Raw genomic sequence first — 15,771 nt, forward strand, 5'->3', positions numbered from 1 at the left:
CCATAGCTCAATCAGAGCGAGTTGGACCTGGGTGCTGAGGATGGCTTCATGGCCTCTACCTCAGGCACAAAGAAGAGCTCAGTTGCTGAGTAACAGAGCAATGCTCCAGATGGGCAGAGCATCACCCCCTAGAGGGCTTGCTGGGTGGATCCTGATTAGGGTGCATGCAGGAGTCTGTCTCTCCTCCCCTCCTCTCACTGAATTAAAAAAAAATATATCATTTGCTGTACATGTACCAGTTTATTATATTTAACCCATGTTTATTAAGGCATGAGAGAAGTTCAAACATAATAGACTCATTTCTCTGAATCACTAATGAAAACCACAAAACTGAAAACACAAATCTCACTGCTCACACTGCCCAGTGTTATTGGAGAACTTAGAATGCACAACCAGTCACCTAGCAAAGTGAATCAGTTCTCTGGGGGAAATCCTTAATGTGTACCTGCCATAATAAGAAATATGTTCTGCTTTGCATCTCTCTATTTATAGACTATTTTTGCAAATTTTTGAGCCTTTCTCCATACCTGAACACTTGACTAAATCATTCTCATCTTGTCAATTTTATTATTAAATTGTTCTCAACCTTTCTCTTAAGGTACTATAGGACTGCATGGATATTTTCTGCTCAAACAGAAACAGAGGAGGCTGTGGGGAGACCTCTGGCCTTTAAAATTCTTTAGCCTCTAGCTGACCCATATTTTATTCATTAATGTTAAGCAGCAGATGATTTCCTTAGAAATGTCATATTTGGTGCAGCCTCGAGGCTGTTGTGCACAGCATATGAGTCAGACAACATATGGTGGCAGAGACTGTGCTGCACTTTTTTGCAGGAAGGTGTACTAGTCATAGGTAACAGAGTCTGCCCAGAGGAGACCTGCCTGCTGATCTTTGCCTGCTCATTTACTCCACAAGTAGTGATGAAAGAGCTACCATCTCATGAGCACTTTTCTATGCACCAGAGGTACAATAGTGAACATGACATAAAGGGCCTGTCCTCGAGGAGCTTACATTTTAGTGAGGGAATCAGAAAAAAAAATGCATGAGGTAATTTCAGATATGATAAGCACTATGGAAAACACAAATAAATAAACCAAGGGGGGTGTGGGCAGAATCTCACATGTATTTGCAGTGCTACCGAAAGTCTCAACTCTATGATCTTAGAAACTTCTCTAAAGAAGTGACATTCTTGCTAATATCTTAAATATTCAGTGACTTGAACATATATAAACATCGCTGTGTTGGATGTTTAATGCCGACTGTGAGGCTCCAGGCGAGCACATCGGGCCCCCAGGTTCCTGCTGTCCTCACCTCGGCCCCCTGGGTACTTTGGGGAATGCAGGGACAGCCTGACTGACTGAGCGGCCAAGGTCCTTGTCCCCTGGTATTTCCCCATGTGGGCCATTCCCTCGCTAATAGTAGAGTTTGGCTTGGCCACTTTTATTTTAAAATCATTAGAAAATTATATGAATTGCAAGAACGTTATAAAACACTCCTTCATCTACACATAGACACTTAGTTTTATCTAAATCATTTAAGGTACATTGAAAATACAATGGCTCTCTACCTCTTTTTCCCCCTGAGCTCTACTAAGGTGTAACTGAAAAAAAGGTAACACATTTAAAGTGTACAACATGATGATTTGATATACATACGCTTTGTGCTGCACTATTCCGTGTACAACATTCATACTTGCTTGATTCGTACTTTCTACCCGTGAAACTCACCCATGTTTTGCAGGGGCTCAATGGTAGAGCTGAACAGAGGAAACAGAGTTATGCTGAAAACCAGAGTACCTGCCCTTCAATCACCCGAACAGTGCTACAGCTATAAAATCCTAGTGCAAACATTACACCATATACCTGTTGTAAAAATTGAACACTTAGACCAGTGAACCATCAAATTAGGTGCTAATAAAGGCTGACAAATGCTGATAAAAAGAAGGCAGAACCTTAAAAAATCTTGCTCTTTTCCCTTTATTCAAGGTGGCCAGCTTTTGCTGATGCCAAGAATGCTGTATTACTTTTTAGACTTTGATTTTTCAGTAGGTGCTGATGGTCCTGGATATATTCTAAATAGTGTGAGTGTCTATATCTTGGGCTAATGAATATTTCAAAGACTCAGTTTTATATCTTTATCCCCCTGCAAATACCCGTGTGAAAAACAAGAAAGGGTTCATTTATATCAACTCCATTCTACATGACCAAATTGATCTCTGTCTTTTCTTACAGTCTGGAAGGATAAAAAAATCCTACACATACTTTGTGGTCTCATTCTGGCTATAGAATTAATTGTCCTGGGACACCAAACTTTAGAAATGAAAATGGATGCGAGTGCTCGACATCATCCTGCGTTTGTAAATTGCTCAGAGTTCTTTGTCAAGACAGGTATAAGAAAGAAAGCTCTTCCACCTGGAAAGAGGAAGCAAGTCAAATAAATAATACGCAGACTCTCATCTTTGAGATCTGGTGTAGTATCCTGTCTTCCCTTCCCCAACACTCATGAATATGATTAACTACCTAATCTCTAAGTGGATAAAGACATAAATTATTGCAAAATCTGTCAAACCAAGAGTCTGCATGACTTTCCTGTAATAATTTGAACAAACCATTCAAGCAGTCAAACTTCAATACACCGGTAATCTATCAAATAAAAGAGAATCAAATCAATAGATTCTTTTTCATAAACATGGATGTGTAGTAGAATCTGTAGTTAAAAAGGTCTTTGTACTTGAAATTCATCTTCTATTTGAAAAAAAAGGGCAGAAATAAGACTGAAAATATTCATCTTTGATTTTTTTTTTTTACCAGAATGTTGTCTTTAATCTAAATTGAAACTTCAGTATTATAGGGACACTCATCATTGCTTTACTATCATCATTATTAAAAAATTTACAAAATACTGAGGGAAGACTAAAAATCATTTTTCTTACACATTTTATGTCATAAGAGACATGATTAAAATGAGTTTCCAAATAACATGAAAAATGCATTTTTCCTTTATCCAAAGCAAGTGCACTTTGCTCCAAAGAGATGTTTAATCCATTCTCTTTTTTGAGAAAAGTAAAGGAAGGCGATGAAGGGATTTACACTAATTGTCATTCAATGCAGGCACATGGTTGACTTGTGAATATAAATAATTACTGTAATAATTTTAAATTTAGACAGGGGTAGTGAATTTTTATATAAATGAGAAACAAATTATATTTCTGATACTATCAAGATTACCTCTCTGGGACAGAATTATTAAAATTTAGGTACTCTTTATTGTGCTATGGAAAACGTGAAGCCCATGTTAAGAAATCTTGTCTGTTTATGTGTGTATAAATATTTTCTCCAGAAGTGCCAGGTCTGCATTTGTAGGATAAGTTTCATAACACTTGGATAGAGAAGCTTAAAATCCTTCCACACCCTACACTCCCCCATCCTCTTCCATCAGGAAAAGTGCTCAGTGGTCAAATTTAACCAGCACCCTTGGATCAGCAGGAGTGGAGTTGTGGGGAGATGTGAGAAAAAGCCATAGCTCCTTTAAGGTTCCACTTCTCTGGGTTTGCTTACTCCCCAGTCACGGGCAGCATAATGGCCCTGGGCTGCCTCTGCTCTGGGAGAGACCTTTGCACTGGGACCATTCCGGGCTGGCAGGTGAGCCGAGCTCCCCTTTATGCTTTCCCTCACTTCCTCAGTGCACTTTTCTCTAGACACAGCTTTCCTTGCTACCAGGGTCGTAACAATATCTTCGAGGGAAGTGAGATTGGGAGGTGAGCACAGGAGGAAGGATCAAAGGCTTTTTGTTCTTCCAGCTCCATGTGGTCCAACTTAGTTCATCAGGAGAGCACTCTGGGATTGTTCAGCTGGAGCTCCGGCAAATAAGCAAGTGTGCTTTTCCCTGGCCTTTTCCTCTTTCATTTCTCTCTTGTGGACTTAGCAGGGATAAAGGTAGACACAGTAGGTGAGTGGTTGGGTTGCTCTTTGTTTGAAGTGACTTCTTGGCCAAATATCAGGGCAGACTCCCTTCCTTTAGTCAGAACAAGAATTGGTACTTTTAAGATGACAGTAAGGGTTCAGAGCTCCAAGTGTCAGAAATCAGTTAGGAAAAATCCAAGAAGTTTCTTGGTTTTCTTCCTAAGATAATAGTAAGTAATAATCAGTTATTAACTACTTTGTTTTCTTAGCCCTCTAGCTGGTGAGGTCTTTATTCTATTTTTTTTTTTTTTTTTTTTTTTTTTTTTTTTGTATTTTTCTGAAGCTGGAAACGGGGAGAGACAGTCAGACAGACTCCCACATGCACCCGACCGGGATCCACCCGGCACGCCCACCAGGGGGCGACGCTCTGCCCCTCCGGGGCATTGCTCTGTTGCGACCAGAGCCACTCTAGTGCCTGGGGCAGAGGCCAAGGAGCCATCCCCAGCGCCCGGGCCATCTTTGCTCCAATGGAGCCTCGCTGCGGGAGGGGAAGAGAGAGACAGAGAGGAAGGAGAGGAGGAGGGGTGGAGAAGCAAATGGATGCTTCTCCTGTGTGCCCTGGCCGGGAATCGAACCCGGGACTTCTGCACGCCAGGCCGACGCTCTACCACTGAGCCAACCGGCCAGGGCCTGAGGTCTTTATTCTTGAACCGTCTAAATAACTAAGAAGATTTTGAAGACCTTGGGCCCTTCTGGTCACTACACTATGAGAGACAAACAAGAAGGTGTTTGTCCATTTTCAAACTCCAGGAAAATAACCCATGAAGCCTACAAAAAAGACTTATGAGTCCAGTGACTTTTAAATTGTCATAAGGAGGAACAAAAGGAAAAAACCTGTCATGAAGAATCACTTAAGTGTCATGAACTAAGGATTATGATGAATAACTTGTGTATCTAACATATAATTTTAAAAACTACTGATGACTTTAATAAAAAGTCTGGTCCTCGAACACGTGTTATAATCTAGTATATAAATTAGAGAACCCAAAGGAAAGCATGATGGTAGTGCTTTTATTTCATATCCTATATGATGGTAAGGACATGAGGAATTCTCTTTACTCTTCCCAACAGCGGACTACTGAGTGCCAGCAGCTAATGTAGAGAAGACAAGAAGGAACTGATGGACAATTAACATTCTTGAACTTTGAACTATGGGTGCTTCCTTAATGCTGACAAGGAAAAAGCGGGGAAGACAGGCCATAGCTGACTATGATAGTCTTTCTAAACGTGACCAGCACTAAGATTGATGTTTTATAGGATGAAATCGAAGAAATCTTAGGACTGGGTGATGCCATCTAATTACTGAATTCAAATTACTTTAGAACCTTCAAAGCACACATACAAGGATATTCACAATATGCCCCTTTCTAAGCCACATACTTTTGTAATGAATCTAAGCCTTTGGACTAAGAATAAAAATAGCCACATGTTCCTATATAAATAAATAATAACCATAAACAGGGTTGCTCAGAATTGAACTCATCTTGTTTTTTATTCAAATGGAAAAGTCCCCTTTTCACTGACAGATTTGCCAAACCATTACTAAATCCGCTATAGTCTAAAATCTAGAGCTAAGGTTTAGCTGTACTCAATTTACTTGTATAAAATCTATAAAGACTATTTTTGATAAATGTCTAAATGTATCAATGCTTTTAATGCTTCCCTTAAGTACATGAATTACCTAGTTCAGATAAAGTTTAAATCATATTTTGAATTTCTTTCCTCCTTTAATTTTTGAAGTTATGTTATGTCTCAAATTCAAAGCTTTAAAATATTGTAGTGTTGGGGTAAAGACATTATTATATCTATATTATATCTATATTTCTTAAAAATGTGTTATCAAAAAACAAAACAAAACAGGTATCACTTAAAGTACTGCAAGAATCCTAATCGCAGCTTCCTAAGGACACAGAGTTCCAGAGTTTTACAAGATTGTCCAATGGAAGTAAATCCAGGTTCGAAGAGATAAGAAGAAAGGAATAATCTGTATTCAGCACAGCTATTTTGAACCCCTTTGTTCTGCCGGTTATATCTCAGTAAAGAAATAGATGCTTCTGTGAAAGCCATCCCCTGAAAACAGAGGTAAGAGCTAGGAAATGGGTGAGAACTGATATAAAGTCAAGTCACTGCACAAAGAGTTTGCACACAAGATGATTTCTCACAAGTTTGCAAGCTTTTCCAAAGTCTAGCTTTCGTGAATATTGCTTGTTTGAACAAGTTGTAGAGAACGCAATCTACGCCTTACGGAACATCAAAATTCTTATTACCAAGGTGGGATTATTTAGGATCACCAAATAACAGGGTTCAAAAGTAAAACAGCTAAAAAATCCAACAATCTGGTCTAACCTGGGATGCTCTGTCTCCTCACAGCCAATGTTCCATCGGGCGGCTTTGTCTGGCTGGTGGATTTAGTGTAGGGACTCTCATCTGCAAAGGTACAATGAAGGGTTTGGTTAATTTCCATCCAGTTTCTAAAGCAGTGGAGACTTTTAGGATTGCAGTCCTTCTGCCAGAGAGAGACCATATGATATGTACAGTAGAAAGAGTTGGTAGACCTCAGACCTAGCCTGAGCTTAGCTGTGGGACAAGTTATTTAAAATGCTCTGAACATCAGTTTCCTCTCCTATAAAAGAGGAACACTATACTTTCTCATCCACCTCTTAGGACTGTCGGGATCAAGTGGTAGTGCTCAGGAAGGCATCAAATGGTAAGAGATATGCAAATATACTATGCAAATTATTTGCCTCTGGGTTACATTCATTGATAAATTAAGTACCAGTCAATATCAGTAACAGGAAGACAAAGAAGGAATAAAATGGCTCAGTGGGCACTAAGCATAATCAGGTAGAGGAACAAAGGAAAGGAAAAGAAATATTACATTTCAGATAAGCAGATGACAGATTGTTAGTATTGCAGGAAAATAAAGACAGAATTAGCGGGTTCTTGAAAATGCCAAATGCAGGAAACAAGGACATTCAGAGCAAGACCAGAGAAGGGAGGCTGAAAACAGGAAAGGAATGATGGTTTGGCAAAAGACATATATACTGCAATGAGCTGATTTACCTTTTATATAGAAATGAAAATAATTTGAAGAACCATAAAAAAGCAGCTGAAAAGACAGAAGCTCAGTATAGCTGTGAGAGTCAGGCAAGAAGCTGAAGAAGACACAAGAGCTTCGAGGTGATGAGTTCATCAAATCCTAAGTAAAGTAATTTTGTTAAATCTAGGAAAGAATTTAATCTGGCTTGGAATACAGAAGTAATGACCTAGGATGGCAAATATTAGGGTTAAAATAAAAAGGAAGAATTCTTTCTAGTTTGCATGTAGACATTTGAATGAAGTAAAAGAGAGTTCTGAGTAAATATTAGGATGTATATGGCTTGCGTAAACATAATATAAAATAATTATCTAGCATACCTAGTCAAGCTAGATAAGCCAAATGTTACTTCTGGACACACTAAAAGGTTGGTTTGTTGTAATAATAGGAAATTATTTAAGGACTGAAAAGAACCATAATGTGCTTGGTAAACTACTAAGCGTAACAAGGATTTAATTCAGCAACAAGGCTTTGTCATCTGAAAACATCAAGTCTCCCAACTAAGTGGTTTGTGTTTTAAAATTGAGGAACTCGATTTCTCTCTAGGATGTACTTCTGATTGAAATGATTCACGATTTCATAAAACTAACAAGATCTTTACAAGCAATGACAAAAAGGAAAGATTAACACTGATGTAAGCGGCAATTAACTTAAAAAATAGAAAGCACACTGTTTCCTGTTTATATTCTATTTGTCATACAATTCTTTATATTCTTCCAACCACAACCACCAACTTTCAGATACCAACACAATTAACAGCATCGCTTTTGCTTATGAAGCAGTATCCTAGACCTTTGTTCACATTGCAAATGCAATTTTGGGTATGATCACAAACCACAGAACAAAAAGCAAAAATTACATTACAAAAGTCTCCATTTGCCCACCATTTCTGCTTGAGTATTTCTCATGGCATTGATTTAATAACCAAGCAATACGCTTTACATATATATAGCACCTACTAAAACAAATTTACTATATGTTAAAATCTGAATTCTTTATAAAGCCAATTAAAATACATTTTCTTTTATTATCTAAAGCCTTTGAAACAGTGACTTTATGAGTACAAAGCACTGAGCCAGGGGATACAGATCATAACAACTAGTTTTAGGGACAGTATCTTGGAAGCCTAAAGGCTTTCTTCAGTGTTCAACTTGTCAAGCGTTCAGCCAATTAAAATCTCGGTTGACTCCAGTGTTGGGTTTCCTAAAGGGCAGTAAACTGGGATTTTTTGCACTTATACTCTATTTTAAGAAGCCATTTCTTTAGAAATATACCCACTTTGCATTACAGAAGTAGTCAACCTTGGTAATATTGTTTTCTGAGATAGTCTAGTTACACACATCCTTAAAAGGTTGAAACTGAATTATAGATGGCTCCTGGGACAGCTCCTGCCACTCCATCCCCCAGTTCCTGCCCTCATGCTCAGTATTCAGTGTTCTTCCTGAAATAGGTGAAAGTAGACAATTATTGAGAAGCCAAAGGTTGTGTTGGTCAAACGACCAGACTGAAATAAGTTTCATATTATCTAAAAATAGCTTGCCAAAGTCCATCTGGATAAAAGCAGTTTCTAATAGAAGTGAGGCAGAATCCCGGCAACATTTATCAAGAGAGTAAAGGAGAGTAGAGCAGTAGAGTGGCAGCATGGTGCAATTCAATCTTTGTTTTCTTTTTCTTTCTTTTTTTTTTGTTTTTATTAAGTGAGAGGAGGGGAGGTAGAGAGACAGACTCTTGCATGTGTCCTGACCAGGATCCACCTAGCAAGCCCACTAGGGAACAATGCTCTGCCCATCTGGGGTGTTGCTCCATTACTCAGCAACTGAGCTCTTCTTAGTGCCTGAGGCAGAGGCCATGGAGCCATCCTTGGTGCCCAGAGCCAACTCACTCCAATCAAACTGTGGGTGCAGGAGGGGAAAAAAGAGAGAAAGAGAGAGACAGAGAAGCAAGGGGGGATGGTAGAGAAGCAGATGGTTGCTTCTCCTGGGTGCCCTGACCGGGAATTGAACTCAGAACATTCACATGCCAGGCTGACGCTCTACCACTGAACCAACCAACCAGGCCCAACATCTGTTTTCAAAAAAACTAAATGTCTTTGTTTTAAATCTCTAAGAGGCATTAAGGGCCTTTTATAAAAAGCAACCCATCACATAATGAACATATCAACCCTTATGGTGGAATTTACTCAACGTCAACTCTTTTTTTTTTTTTTGTATTTTTCTGAAGCTGGAAACAGGGAGACAGTCAGACAGACACCCGCACGCGCCCGACTGGGATCCACCCGGCATGCCCACCAGGGGGCGATGCTCTGCCCTTCTGGGGCGTCGCTCTGTCTCGACCAGAGCCACTATAGCGCCTGGGGCAGAGGCCAAGGAGCCATCCCCAGCACCCGGGCCATCTTTGCTCCAATGGAGCCTCGGCTGCGGGAGGGGAAGAGAGAGACAGAGAGGAAGGAGAGGGGGAGGGGTGGAGAAGCAGATGGGCGCTTCTCCTGTGTGCCCTGGCCGGGAATCGAACCCGGGACTTCTGTACACCAGGCCGACGCTCTACCACTGAGCCAACCGGCCAGGGCCAATGTCAACTCTTGATTCAAACTTTGTTTAAAAATAGGAACAGAGGGAAGACACTGAATAATTCAGTGGTAGATAGTCCCATAATAGGATACTGATGGACAAAAATGTCGAGGGTCTATTTTTAATCCTTGAGCATTAAGTCATGGAGAGATATAGAAGCTTCTGTTAGGGTTTTTCATGCAGCATTTAATGGAAATTTGTAGTATATCACTAAATTTTCATCATTGTAAGAGACGATATAGATCAGCCTTTCACTTATAGTTAGAACTTGAGGCCCAGCGAGGAAACTTATAGAAGGACACACCTGAGTGTGTCAGACTGCATTTCTTTTATTCTTATTCCCATGTTCTTCCTTTTTTTTATGTATTTCCTTTTGGATGGACAATGAGATTTGCTAGGTTACCAGGTACACATTTCTGTGCCTCACAGAAAAGTGAACAGACACAGCACTCCAGCAAAGCCCTTGCAGGATGTAAGTTAACTCCTGCAGAGAAGCCTATGAAAATGAGCTATCATGGCCATGTGTATATTACGTGTGTGTCTATAAACCTCATTCTCCTCTCCTCCAACAATTTGTTTGCCTAAAATGAAGTACACATAAATTTTACTACAAAACCAATTTATACTTTTCATTTCACTTTTTTGCAGACAAAATTTTAAAATAAATGCTAATAAAAATCACTGTTCTTTAGCAAGGGCCTCCAAGTTTCACTGAATTATAAGATCTGTGTTAATACCTATACTTCATTGGGGAGAAACTAACTAGACTTCCATTCAAATACACAAAATTTAAAAATTGGCAAAATAACAAGGAAAAGAATCAATCAGTAGCTAATACCTCTAGAACAGTGCCCAGCATATACTATGCATTCATTAAATGTTTACCGATAGATAAAGGAATTGTATTCAACTTTTCAAACTAAAGCATTTATTGTAAATAAGCGACCTGAAGAAGGCTGAACAACTGTTATAAGGTAGCCTTCTTCCTACCTCTGATTTTTTCCATTGGTTTATAGCCTATGGCATTTAAAGTTATTGCATCACCCAACAGCTATTGAGTACTGACTTACAACATGTTAAAAACTATGACTTTATAAAATGAATATTAAAATATTTCCTTTAATTTTCACTTAAACTACATATAGATTTTTTGCACAATCATTAAAAGAGTGCCTTTACACAAAAAGATTCTGATTTCCATACCAGACTCCCAGCCTTGACTTTTGATGGTGTATCATATTAACAAGGGACCCTTATTGAAATTCACTATAGGAGCAAAGCAGACAGCGGTGAGCTAGTGCTCACTGAAGTAAATGTTGCAAGTAACAATTATGTGTACCTCAGGGTCTCAGAACTGTCAGCCTTTTCTAATGACATCTTAGCAGATAATCACGGTCACTGTCAAAAGGGCTGCATATTGGTCATAAAAAGGGAGAGCATGGGTCCCCTTTACAGTGACATCCTATGAGGTGAGGGAAAATCCCCTCCATTAAGTGAAATATCAACACTGTGACAGAGGCACAGAAAGCGCTTAGTCAAGTATATATACTTAAAATAGAGTGGAACAATGGAGGGGCGGGGGCATCTGTCCCGGTCATTCCCTCCATTTTTGGCCAATCTCTTCATGTGCCAAACACAGGACGGGCAAACACAGATCATTTGCTCTGATGATAGTCAAGTGGAGCTGGTGTTACAAACTTGGATAGCAAACAGCAGGCACCTAAGGGCAAGGCTTCCTTCTGCACCACAGCAAAATCCCATGTCGGAGCTGAACCGCATCTCGAGGAATGGACTCAGGTCCCCTCCTGTCATAATCTCTATCGGTTGCCTGGCATCAAATAGCTTCCATGTGTAATCAGGCTGGCTCTTGTCTCCCCATCTCCTGTCTCTCCCGTTCCCAGGGTCTGCGCTTTCCAGACAAACCGGATATGACTCTCATTGATCTCTTTTGTTATTTGTTTTCCCTTTGCATGGCATTAATGTGGTTTCAAGAATCTCCAGCTGTACTCAGGGCTTTGTTGAAGAAAAAAATTTAATTTCCTTTGGCTGAGACTAATCAGCCAATGCTAAACAATTCTTAGCAGCTAATTACGTACAACTGAGGCACCTGCTAAGCCAGCAGATCCCATAACTTCTTGATTAGGACAAAAAGTAAAAAGCATCTTGTGCAGTTAAACATTATGACCAATTCCTAGCAGTGGGGAGACAGGCAGCTCATGCCACAAGGTTCATGTACATCATTATGAACTCAGAAGAGAACCCTTGTTTTTCATGAACAAAATGAAATGCAATTGTGAAGAAAATAATCTGTCCCTTGAAGTCAATTGCATTCCACAAATTTTAGTGCCTACTATGTGCACGCAAAAAGTTAATTGAGGAAAAGACAATAAAACTTTAAGTAGAATGGCGATGGAAGAATCCTTATTACTTTGTAGGTTTGAGACAAGACACATGTGCTTCACTAGCTGAGGCGGAAGTGAGCCAGGCTTGGGGTGCGCGGGGAATGGGAAGGGAGAGGGACTGCACTTCAATGACTTTACCTAGAAACGTGCCATCAGAAAAATCAAGAAACAGGCCACTTTAATTTTCAGCAAATGTGGAAGTTTGTGTGGTGTGTGAGACCATAATGTTTTCAGTCCCCGGGGCCTGTGAACATTTCATCTCAGCCCAGCATGAAATCTTGCACGTTGGTTGTTTTTTGCAGACACTAGGCCTCCAGTTTTGTTTGCTGCCTTCGTGGTTTGATGGCACACTAAAATTTAAGCCAGATTTCCTGAGGAGTAGCAGTCAAAGGGTTGTCATAACAGGATTAATAAAAGTATGTCTCTTCTTGTTAAAATAATGCACAGTGCTTTGCATAATTTAAAGAAATGCAAACTCAAAGATTTGGCTAAAGACTCCTGGTCAATCCTAAAGAGTGCTTAATCCCAGTTTAACATAACAGTTTTTGTAGGGTTATTCAAAAAGTGCACCCTCAATTTTTTCTGGGTCCCTATAGTCTCAGCTCCATTGCGCTGACATATTGGAGCTATGACAGATAGCTGCTTCCAACTGATCTCACTGAGGAAGAATTAATTTCATCTCCTTCCCTAATGGGATAAAGTGGTCCACACAACCAGCGTTAAACCAGAGGGAATGAGGGTGATCTGGGCTTGACGGCAGAGGCGGCCTGCTGCTCCATTGTAGTCTCTTTCCCACTAAGAGATGATTTCCCTCTCCAATGGTCTCCTTTCCCTCCTCTCTTTTGTTATTTGTTTTCCTTTTGCATGGCATTAATGTCTATCCTTGACTTGTCAGGGTTTCTTATGGTTTTATAATCTAATCACATGTGTTTTATATTCTTAAAGGGGACCAGGTCTTTTGCTTTTGAACATTAAAATAAATCACTGAAATGGAGCACAGATTCATTTTTTAAACAAATGTACAGTGGTTTTTTTCCTAATGATAGAAAGTTCTCAAACTACATTAATCACAATCACACAACCATTTCAGGGATTAAATATTACAATTAAAAAAATGTCAACCATACAGCTCATATTGATGAAGGCCTGTCTTATAAAACCATTTTTCTCCCTCACTGGTCCATTACCTAAGTTCTTGCAACTCAAAATGTGGTCCATGGATGAGCACATGGGCATCACCTGAGAGCTTGTCAGATGTGTATCCTCTCGGGCCTCAGCCCAGACCTATGGAGTCAGAGCCTACATTTAATAAAATCTCTAGGTGGTTGATGTGGATATGAAAGTTTAGAAAGTTCTGATCCAACGGATTTGACCAACAGCAATGGCACAAGTAGTGAGGATCCATCTATGACACACTGACCATATTGTGTCAGGGTAACCCACAAAGAAGCTGGCAGAATAGTTGAATAGCTTCAATAGGATCCCCATGCCTCAAATACTTAAACTAGCAAATTGTTTGTGAAATGATTTCTTCAAGTAGAAATGACCATGTTACAAAGTTATTGTTTTAAGTAAGTTCCATCTTTTCTTGATCCACTTCAAATTCCTTAACAGTCCTAAAATGGCTGCTTTATGGGGATAACTGGATCCAACTAGGGCCAGATTACCTGGAGCAGTTCATTGATTGTAATGATAATCGATTAGTCAGTTTGCATTTTAGGGTGGTGAGAGAAAATAGTATTGAGTTATTATCCCCTAGCTTGTAAAGAACTAAAAATGATAAGTCATGTCCAACCTCATGGTAAGGACATGGGGAAAGAATCTTGCATGGTATTATCTCCTTAAAATCTTTCTTCAAACACAAAGGCATTTTCTTGCATCTACACAGTTCTCTTGGAATCAGGAAGGTCTCTAGCACAGATCCTGACCTATAATCTTTACATAGTGGTAAATAAAACTGCTGTGCCTCCCCCCACCCCCACGAAGCATATGGTCAACCTTGCAGAAGTAGTCTCTGGTAACAGTGCTGCTTGGTGATGCATGTAGGCCTTTGGAAGAGTAATATCTGAAGCCAGATTAATTTGTAAATCCTCTCTGAAATTGAGCATAAAATTGTACATTTTCTGCCTCTGAGCATACCTATTGCTCATGTGTCTGAATCACAATGACAACTCTCAAGCTTCTTCCTAGTATTGGTTCCAGTAAGGACTGATGAGGAAGGGTTATAGGCATCACGGACTGGCTTTATCACCAAAGAATCAAACTATCTAAAGGAATGGACTCTAGGATATAAAATTCATTTTCATTACCTTAGCAAATTCCAACCTAAAACTTTAACATCTTAAATTCAGTACAGCTTTTACATTTTCTAATAGAGAAAGGACTGCATTCTTTAAATCTTTGGTTTACCTGTCAGATTATGCCAGCTGGCATTCTTGGTATCTCAATGTTATGAAATATGCATAGGTTCAACAAGGTCTTAGCATTAGAATAATACTGTGGTGAAAAATATGAATTACTTCAGGTTAGTGAACATTGCCTATTTAAAACCACATGTGGTAATTCTTATTTAAAAAGTGCATCATTCTTTATGTGGTATTAATAAGATAGACCATATATAAGTATTCTTGGACGATTATAAGGATCGATGATTTTATGTAACAGCAACTAGAGCTGGATGGTAGGATTTGTAGAAGAAATAAATAAGACATTTGGAGAACTTAAGATTCCCCCAATTTTTTAAATCAATGAGTAATATGAAATTAAGAAGTTACTGTGATACATATTGATCATAATTTAGACTGGGGCAAATTTGAGGCAAAAAAATTTTTTAAATAGCATCTAGATTTTCTTGAGATAACCAAATGCTGAAAATATCTTCATCTAAAGGATTGAAAGTGTTTTTAAAAACATTTCAATAACAAAAATTACATGATATTATTACAAAGGGTTTCTATTATTTAGAAGATGTCAATCTAATATTTGATAAAATAAAGTCAAGATTGATAGAAAAAGTAAGAGAAAGCAAAATGCAATCGAGATAACTTTCAGAGGTCCACATTTTATGGTATGTAAATGAATACTGGATGTCGTTAGAAGAAATCAGGATTCACATATATCTGTGCAGTGACCCATCCCAGTCTAAGTTTGATCATGGAGAACCCAGCCTTTTAAGCCCTCAGCTATTGCTCTGACAGTGACAGTGATGACGTTTTTAAAACATAGGCAACTTTCAGACATGGTTCAGTGGCTCAGTTTTTTTCCTTCTTTTTCTTTTCCCCTGTTAACCAATTTTGTGTAAACTAAAAAAAAGTCAACTGCTGGCATGTTAATTTATACAAATCAATGATCAGATAGTCACTAGCACTGATAAATTTCTAAATAAAGCCAAAAAAAGAAAAAAAATGTATTACCACCACTGCTAAGACTCTGTTTCCAATGTATTAGCTGAAAGCCTGTTTCTATACCTAGCATTCTGGAGTAATAGAGAGGGAAAAATGAATAGTGTATATTTATAACATTGAGTAACATTTTGGAGCTCGGAGAATAGACTATTCTCCTCAGAGCTATTGCTTTGGCCAGATAGCTCAGCTGGTTAGAGCACTCTCCTGATATGCCAAGGTTATAGGTTTGATCTCCAGTCAGGGCACATACAGGAACAGAACGATATTTTTGTCTCTTCCTCAGCAGACTGAAGCACAAGAACCAAATGTGACTGCCGATATGTGCCCAGACCCACTGTG

At 39.1% G+C, this 15,771-nt stretch overlaps 1 protein-coding gene across 11 annotated transcripts in view; it reads right to left on the reverse strand.

The window, feature by feature from the left end:
- The window catches only part of GRIP1 (glutamate receptor interacting protein 1), a 718,500-nt gene that overhangs the window by 188,638 nt on the left and 514,091 nt on the right, over positions 1–15,771 (reverse strand). For 10 of the 11 annotated variants that reach the window (XM_066369047.1, XM_066369051.1, XM_066369055.1 and 7 more), the window contains exon 2: positions 6,309–6,389. The exons of the other annotated variant lie outside the window; for it this stretch is intronic. In XM_066369047.1, the coding sequence (XP_066225144.1) occupies positions 6,309–6,389 (81 nt within the window). The remainder of the gene's footprint in view (positions 1–6,308; positions 6,390–15,771) is intronic. 11 annotated transcript variants of the gene reach the window in all.

Source organism: Saccopteryx leptura, chromosome 2 (assembly GCF_036850995.1).
Source record: "Saccopteryx leptura isolate mSacLep1 chromosome 2, mSacLep1_pri_phased_curated, whole genome shotgun sequence".
NCBI lineage: Eukaryota > Metazoa > Chordata > Mammalia > Chiroptera > Emballonuridae > Saccopteryx > Saccopteryx leptura.